At 40.4% G+C, this 8,663-nt stretch overlaps 1 protein-coding gene across 1 annotated transcript; it reads right to left on the bottom strand.

The window, feature by feature from the left end:
* Positions 1-2,033: 2,033 nt before the first annotated feature.
* LOC149287329 (zona pellucida sperm-binding protein 4-like) lies at positions 2,034-7,568 on the bottom strand. Its single transcript, XM_089493030.1, has 12 exons — positions 7,511-7,568; positions 6,814-6,935; positions 6,306-6,399; positions 5,774-5,929; positions 5,317-5,504; positions 4,981-5,075; positions 4,455-4,582; positions 4,183-4,372; positions 3,926-4,076; positions 2,967-3,045; positions 2,216-2,677; positions 2,034-2,098 (listed from the first exon to the last, which is right to left on the bottom strand). Exons 1-12 carry the CDS (start codon positions 7,566-7,568, stop codon positions 2,034-2,036), a joined length of 1,788 nt encoding a protein of 595 aa, XP_089349156.1.
* Positions 7,569-8,663: the final 1,095 nt, after the last annotated feature.

The raw sequence follows: 8,663 nt of genomic DNA, 5'->3' as shown, positions 1-8,663 counted from the left end.
ATTGTAGGAGAGTGTTTGGGCTCCAGTGATTGTCAGGTTTAATATAAGGAGAGAAATTACATTGAAGCGCTTTATAATCTTACATTTTTTTTTTTTTTAAATGGAGAGCCTGGTAGGCCATTCTTTGATGGTCTAAAAATCTTTAGATCGTGTCCAGGAGGGATGGAGATATTTAAGAGATGATCTGCTAAAGGCTACAGAACATTGCATAAAACTTGTTTGTAAGACTGAAAGAAACCACTGGTCTCCACAGATGTGCTTTTAGGAATCATAAACAGACTTAAAATGAGGAAGATTGGAGCAATTATAATGCTAGGCAAATTGCATTAAATACACCAAAACACAAAGGAGAAAATTGCAAGGTTAACAAATAGGGTGCTAATACCTTTATTTACACACACTGATAGTATTGGGATGCCTGAGCACCAACAGGGACTTTGATTACATCACATTCTAAATACATACACATTAATATGTAGCTGTTGTCCTCCCCCTTGCGGCTATAACAGCTTCCATCCTACTTGGAAGGCGGTAAAGATTTTTGAATGTTTCTGTAGGATTTTTGCCCATTCATCAGGTAGAGTATTTGTGAGGTCAGGCACTCACGCTGGAACGAGAAGGTTTGGCTCGCAATCTCCATTCCAGTTGACACCAGAGGTGTTTGACAAGTTGAGGTCAGGGCTCTGTGCAGCTGGTGAAGTTCTTCCCTCACTAATCCATATCTTTATGGGTCTTTGTGCACTGGGGCACAATCATGCTGGAATAGAAAAGGGCCTTCCCCAAACATTTACCACAACCTTGGAAGCATAGCATTGTCCAAAGTGTCTTTGTATACCGACAGGGACATAGTGGAATAAAAATGCCACAGTAGATTGTCCCTGAAGATTGTTTTTGTAGGGAGTTGTATACTGCCTTCTGGCTGCCATTCCTTGAAAACTTGGGAAAGCCTAGAAGGCCCAGTCATACCTTAATTTAGATCATGGTTGGATGGAAGGTGCTGCATATGTCCTGGAGAGTGCAGCACCCCCAAAGATTGAGGACCTGGCATCATGCCTAGTATTTTCCCCCCTTGCAAGTTTAGTGGAGATATAGAATTAGTAGGAGTAAAACGTGTGCCTTAATAGATTCCTACCCAAGGGGCTGTATTGGGGGCCTACCTCACAGAAATGGGAGGGATAGGAAATATAGAAACTGAGGGAAGCAGAGATTGAACCAAGGTGGTGAGTGCGGGCAGGAACAATGCAGAACCAACACCCTGATGGTTATAGATACCCTCTGAAACCCCTACCACAATAGAGTACTACATACCATGTATGCTTATACAGACTGTTATAGCTTAGCATTTTGTCTTATTTAGTGCACACACACACACACACCACTTTAAAATAACCTGCAGCACCTGACCAGAAACGCATAAGGCATTCTAACCTGAAGAATTTCAGAGCGCTTTGCATTTTTTCCCTTGTTTAGATTATCCAGAAGTTAAGTATTTTGAGATGAGCTTGTTGCACTACTCCTTTTGTAAGTGCACTACCATTCCATTACACATCATACACTATTAGTATGTACTGACAGTTAGCTTGTTTCATTTAAATATCATGGCGCTATTCATTAAATTTCACTTAATAGAATATTGACCCTGTCACTGTTTAATTACTCCTCACGTCTAGGATTGTTAGTGCAGTAGTTTTGGTTAATACAAGCACTTTTAATTACACATAGCCCGGAGGGAAACCAGAAGATGCTCTTGCATTAGAGAAGTTAGACACAAACCAATGACGTGCTTTTTTTTTGTATTTTATTTAGACTTTCACAGAGTGCATTCTGGGCCTTTGGCTTCTGTGACGGCTCCAGATACCAAACAGAGCTAGAAGAACCACCAAGATGCCTCCTACAGCAGCTGTTCCTCGTAACCACATCAAGATTGTTGAGTGAGGGGCATCAGAACCTGAAAGACAGAGTGTCACATTTGTCCATCAGTTTTGTGTTGGTTTATACAGCAATGCCAAGCAGCCCCTTATGTTAATGCTGCATTATATCCAATTTTTACAGGTTGAGTCTACAGATGAAGATTCTTCATCCACAACCTCATTAGTTTCTGTAAGGGACAAAGCATTCACAAAAGTTTATGCCACTCCAAAATTGGAAAGTAGGCATCTTAATCTAAATAAGACACTTGATTAAAAATCAATCAAGTTCAATTTGGACATTTTACCTTCAACAGGTTGCACATTTGTAGGTACTACTCTTTCAGCAATAAAACCTCTGGTTACAGGTTCTGCTTTTTCAGTGCCATTGAAGGCAGTTTCTACCCCAGAAGCTTCTTTTCCAACATCCATGATCATTTCCAGATCTTCAGTGACAGCACCAAAGTATCCTTCCACTGCCACATTCTCATCTGCGGTAGATAGCAAGAAGTCTTCATTTACAGACATGTGTTCCACAATGTCATCATCAAATAAGCCTTCACTCATGGTAATGGAGTCTATTCCAAAAGAAAGAATTTCTTCCCAGTCCGAAAGAGACTTTCCAACATTGAAGTCTCTTTCCAGAGGTTTTGGTTTCACAATCTCAGCACCACTTAGGTTTTCGAATGACTCTTCCCCAGAGAAGAAAACTGGTCCATCAGATGTTACAATAGTGGAGTCATCATAACTCAGCATCAAAGACTGTCTCTCTGCAACAAAAAGGGCACAGTTAGTACAAGTCCATGAACATTTGTTTGGCCATTGTAGGGCTACAGTCCAAAGCCAAAAAGTCGTGTGTGTGTGTGTGTGTGTGTGTGTGGGGGGGGGGGGGGTTGACTGTTCTCATCCATATACAAAAGCTATACCCCCTTCCATCAGCCCAGTTAACATTGAGTTGCCATCTAGTAACTGTCTAGAAATTGATAGCAAAGCATATTGTATCAAATATGCATGATTTAACAAGATAAATAATGCATTGCCCACCCACCACCACCTTACTTCTCCTTGCCGCACAAGTAGTTCTGCATGAATCAAAGGGTGACGGGACGCACACTGAGGCACTGCAGTGGAAGTAGACCTACGGAGAGAGGGGTGGGAAGAAGATAAATATTAAGTAGTGTAAACACAACTCCCTCATGCCCTCTTTAAACGCAAGGGCAGCAACTTATGGCTGGAGGCAGATAAAGACAAGGTCGTTCCCTCTCATAACATTCACCTTGGCGAGCCAGAGGCATCTTAAAGTCTACTGTGCCATTACTGCAGGGCCTTGTCATTTTGTACAGAGACAACTGTTTGGAGAATTAAACCCCAACAAGAATCTTTAATTAAAAAAAAAAAATAAAAAAAAAATAAAAAGTTATAGCCACAATGTCATATGTGACCAAGTATTGGGCTAGAAGAGGGGTTGGAGTGCACAGGCCTTCATTCCACAATACTCTTAACAAAAGTCAGTGACAATAGACTTAATAGGCAAGAACCCAAGTATTAGACTCGGTGTTCTGGCAAACCTGACATTATGCACTTGAACATACATAAGTTAGTTATAACTTTATATGCATTTTACACATTTAATAGCTTGCCTAGGATTCCCTAAATAAAGTGGAAATTTCAAAATATGTTGTCCCCTAAGATTTAATGAAAAAATGTGTTCTCACTGGATAAAAATGTCCTACCCAACACATAAGCAATAATGCACATCAATATAATAGGTAGCCATGTTAAAGTCATGTCCTACAGCGTTTTAATCAGAAACTATACTACAATCTTACTACCAAAACGTTTGTTAGTTTCGTCTCAATTTGTAATTCGCAGCCCACAACGATTTGTTGGGGGATTTCAGGATTGTATTGTTCCAACATTGTTAGTTAAAATCTGATCGAGTTGGATACCCTGGAAAACATTCCATATATCAAGCTTTAGGTACGGTTAGTAAAATATCTGAAGCCATAATTAGTTACCAGTCCTCCAAGGGCAACCTGTGTTCTTTCATCCACAAATGTGAAGGTGCTAATCATGAAGCGCTGATAGTGGGATGGGAGAGGCACATTCAGCGATGAAGCACCAATTGGCATTAGCTGGGTGAGGTAGTTGTCTCTTGAGAAGGGGCAGCTGGTGAGATAAAGAGTTGTTTTACTATCTAGAATCTGGTCTATAGCCTATAACCAAACCATTGGTTTGACCATTTGAGATTTTAAAAACACAACTGAGCCATTACCCATCCACCAAGATGGGCCATTGAGGTTGTTGTGTGGAATCCATAGTTGGATTGGCCCAGCAGTTATTTAAAACTAGGACCAGGTTTGGATCTGTTCTCTGAAGAATCCGGACTTCCAAGTAAACTGGATCTCTTAGCACTTTCTGTACTGGGTAGTCCCCATCAGTGTAATATGAAAGATAATCCAGGTCTATAAAAGACAAGCACAGTGAATTGTAGATTTAGATTCCATTTGTTAACAGCATTGGCAATTTTCTTCTACAGATAGTTACCTTGAGCAATCCTCATCTCCAGGAGGAGAGGTCCTGTGGTGGATATAGGAGGTGGTGGGGGGAGAGTTAATGTCTCTACTTGCAGTGGAAGGACAGAATTTGTTGAGTAACCACATCTCACCGTTACCCTAGAAAGCAGAATTGAGGCTATAAAACACAAAAACAAAAAAAAAAAAAAAAAAAAAAACTCACTATATCCCACATTAAGGGGGATATGTTCAAATGCTGCTATTGGAGTAGAGCTCAGTGTCAAGTAATCAGTGTCCCCTCTCCAAATAGGGGTCCATGATTAGACAATGAAATGGATCAAGGCAGTTAAACACATTGTCAGTCATGTGCTTATGAAAAGTGTGACATTATACTATGACCAGTTAACCTTGTGTTAAGAACAGCCAGCAAAACAGGCTGACTGGCCCTGCATAAGTCAACAGGTGAGGAGACTTCCCCAGCTAAACATTTTTTGCCAACTGGTTGAATTATGCATCATACAAGTCCTGACATTCCCAGGATAGATTACAAAGCTTACCTCAATGCACTGTCCCTTGTGATAGAAGTACCTCTCCACGTCAATATGCTTTTCTTTGCCTCAATAGTGTTCTCATAAGTTACTGGGCCATCTACCTGTTAGCAAGAGAACAAACAAAACTAATCTACAGCGCCAAGCCTAGTAGTGGACAAGTGAACACAATTGTGCCAAACAAGACGAATTTACAGGATCTCTTATGCTCTGGGCTCAGTATAATGATGGGACGTTTTATGCAAAGCCAGTTGAGCATCCCCCCCTCATTTTACTCAAACACATTAATTTCACACTTCTATTTTATTACGATTTATGGTCACCAATCGCAACACTTCTGCTTACCCGATTTGTGCTGCTGCAAGCCAAGGGAAACTTGAACACTATGAACATATTGCTCTTCAAGACATTCAGTTTGGGACAGGAAGCGGTTTCCACATTGACCACCCGGACAGAATCCAAGACCAAGGATGGCATGGTTAGCTCTTTAGATAGGGCTACAAGGAAGCTGTCATCTGTGCACTGTGCAGTCACTAAACAATCAATACACCATGTTATTTACAGCTGCTGACATAGAAACCAAGATCACCCCAGAAGTTAATCTATAACTCATGTGACATCACCACACTAGTTAAACAATTCTGTAATTACACACCATACATCTAAGAATTTTTACCCATAGCTTTGAAAGACTTCTGTACCAAGCCCTTACAAAAACCAAGCTTGATGTCTACCTTGACATTTCAGTGCAAGATTGTGTAAAAACAAACAAACAAACGCTTATGTTCGCCATTCCACTTACATTTATTTCCATAAAAACAGGGAATTGCAGGATCACTGGGATTAAAGCAACATCCAAGCCTGTCACAAAGGTCTCTGCTCACAGAAGGAGTACCACAAGGCAGTCGGTCTTCTCGTTCGATGGCAGAACACACACTAGGGCTGGGAGCATCCATAGCTGATGGAGTAAAGCAATTCACCCCAAAGTCAATACTAAATTCAGTTAAGCCCATTAAAAAAGTGTTGATTACTTGGAACAGAAGTGCACAATGCTAGTTTGGGGACAGCAAGCAGACCAGGAGTCCTGTGCGACTTTAAATGGACACTTCAGTTATAGGACAATTTAATTATTGAGGGTAACCCAATGAAACTGCATGCTCAGGAAGCCTTCTGGAATATTTCAACTTTTTTTATATATTCAAATGCTAAAGAAAACAAAAGTACTTTTACTGAAGTGCATGACCTCTAGTTGACATATAGAAAACTATAGCTTGCTTGCACTCCAGGACTAGAGTTTATGACCCTTGGTGTCAAACTAGTTTAACCACCATCACCTGGCAGGATCGGGCACTTGAGGTCCTTTTTATGGTATTGAACCAATCCATTGATTACTTCCTCCAAGCTTATAGTCATCACATAGTCTTCATCCTGTGAATACAATAGTTTTGCATTAGAAGTCTTTCCTCGCCCAGGCCCCACTCCTTCAAAGTCCCACTTCCCCACATTTTGTCATATTAGCCAAGGTACATGAAAAGAGGGGCTGCTTAAGAGACTAGGGCAGGTTTGTCAGTACTACAGAGTAACCAACATGAAGGACATGTGGGTAGAACCTCTGGAGCTCACCACCCGTGATATGAGGCATGCAGTTATATCCCTATTGTGCTGCCATTCTATACAGTAGCTAAAGGACAGACTATGAGCAGAGCCAGGACAAGACATCTTGGTGTCTGGGCCAAAGTCAGATCATGCTAAATTGAAGTAGTTGGATAAGCTAGGCAGGCCAAGCACAGCCCTCATTTTGTAGTGCTTGGCACAGTTGAAGCCACAGATTAGGAACCTTACCTTCTTGCTTACATAACACCCATTATATGCAGCACCAACAACCACAGAGCCATCAGGTTTCTGTCCTACCCAGGATCTACAAGCAGAACTGTTGAAGAGATCATGAGACTTTCCTTTGTTATCTGTAAGGAATATAAATGAATCAGTTATCCAGGTATAGGCTCCCAGTGATTACATGCAACATGGGCTCAGTGAAGTTTTCTATACAACCCAAACCTTTAAGATAAGATGTTTTATTATCAGTTTCCACCAATTAAATAACAGTGTTCACAGCGGTATAAAAAAAAAAAAAAAAAAAAAAAAAAAAAAAAAATTCTTAACTGATAGAGAACCTTAAAAGCCATAGAGATCACCACCATAGCTGGCATGGATTAAAGATATGTTCCACAGGTTAAAGTACCCTGTGCATTAAGAGCAGAGCTAGCATGCAACATATTGTTTAGCCCAATATACCTCCATAAAGAGATACACCACATACCAATATCCACAGAGGAGTTACTAGTTCTACTCATGCCACAAGCCTTTTAACAGACCATTGGACCACACAGCACCCCAGAGTTGGTTGGCTAGTCCTCCAACACTTTTCTTTTGACCAAGCTTACATTAGAGCAGACAGACAACCATTAGGAGAACATGGATTTAGCCCATGATTAGACCATACTAACAACTACATTAGAAAGCAGTTGTATTGGCTTACCTATTGCTGCCAACACAAAGGCTGAATCATTGAGCAAGAAAGGAAGCGTAAATTGCATGTTTGTGGGGCCACATTGTAGATATGCAGGATCATCCCAAAATCCCAAAGAACCACCAGCCAAACACTGCAATCCATAGCTACATAGCAATCCAATAACCACCAACATCCAGGTAGCCCACCCCATCCTGCCAGCAGCTCTCAGTATCACACCTACAAAATGGGCAGACTTTTATATGAGTATGGTAGCCTTTTTCTGTGCTAATTGCAGGTGCATTTCAGCAGGTACTCATCAATTAAATTAATTATGTTGGAGTATATCAGCTTAACCCATTAATGGTCTATTCCAAATGCAGCATCAGGCTATCTAATCTACTATCCTAGTAAAAAGTGGATACTTGTTAAGAGACTGTTCTCAAGTGTAGGGGACCCATTACTTTGCATTTGTATTCTATTTTTATAAACTACAAGGTAAAGCATAAATATGCCTGCCCTACCCTGGTCATACATCAGCCATCCATGGTGAGACGTTCAAGGGGTTAAATTCTTCTATTAGCTGGGGGCTGTAACATATATTAAAAAAAATGGATGTTCAACCTCACTGAAATGTACAACTTTTCTAATTAACACATTGTTCTCCATTTTATTATCTGTATTGGGAAACCGTATGTGAATTTATGTGTTACATTTTAAGGATTAACCTAATTAATCTGTAGATCTTGAAGAGTGAATGCAGCTTTATCAATCAATAAATAGGTCATGTGTGCTTAAAGTGACAATTCAGAATAGCATTTGAAAAACATAGAATGTGATGGCAGATAAGAGCCATTTAGCCCATCTAGGCTGCTTTAAAGATCTGCTTTAGAGTCAGGATCTCTTTGGTCGCCTGGCTCCCCAAGAAACCTGATAATTCTAAAAAATGCATCTTACAGGGTCATAATGTTTTAACCTGGTAAATATAAGTGGTTACAGCACAGGGGAGCTTTTGTCAGTAGGCTTGTATGATGAATTTTATTTGGTTACAAGTAGAATGGCTAGATAGCTCCTTTGCATTTCTGGTTGAATGAGGGAGACATCTGGTTACTGTGCTGTACTATTTCTCATGTCATCTCTGTAAATTTAGATTACGCTGGAGGTCTTGCTAATGATGACTAAG

The sequence above is a fragment of the Sceloporus occidentalis genome, unplaced genomic scaffold (assembly GCF_023333645.1).
Source record: "Sceloporus occidentalis isolate IW3139 unplaced genomic scaffold, rSceOcc1.0.p SCAF_62, whole genome shotgun sequence".
NCBI classification, from domain to species: Eukaryota; Metazoa; Chordata; class Lepidosauria; order Squamata; family Phrynosomatidae; genus Sceloporus; species Sceloporus occidentalis.
Note: the sequence above shows the minus strand (reverse complement) of the source record. Positions and strands in the feature narration are given on the sequence as shown.

Bases quoted from the DNA above. Each gene is read 5' to 3' on its own strand.
- LOC149287329 (XM_089493030.1), bottom strand. From the start codon at position 7,568: ATGCAATTTACGCTTCCTTTCTTGCTCAATGATTCAGCCTTTGTGTTG. The intron at 6,400-6,813 runs GTAAGGTTCCTA...TTGTATTCACAG, and splicing joins GGTGTTATGTAAGCAAGAAG to GATGAAGACTATGTGATGAC. The intron at 3,046-3,925 runs GTAACTAATTAT...CTCTCTCCGTAG, and splicing joins AGGTTGCCCTTGGAGGACTG to GTCTACTTCCACTGCAGTGC.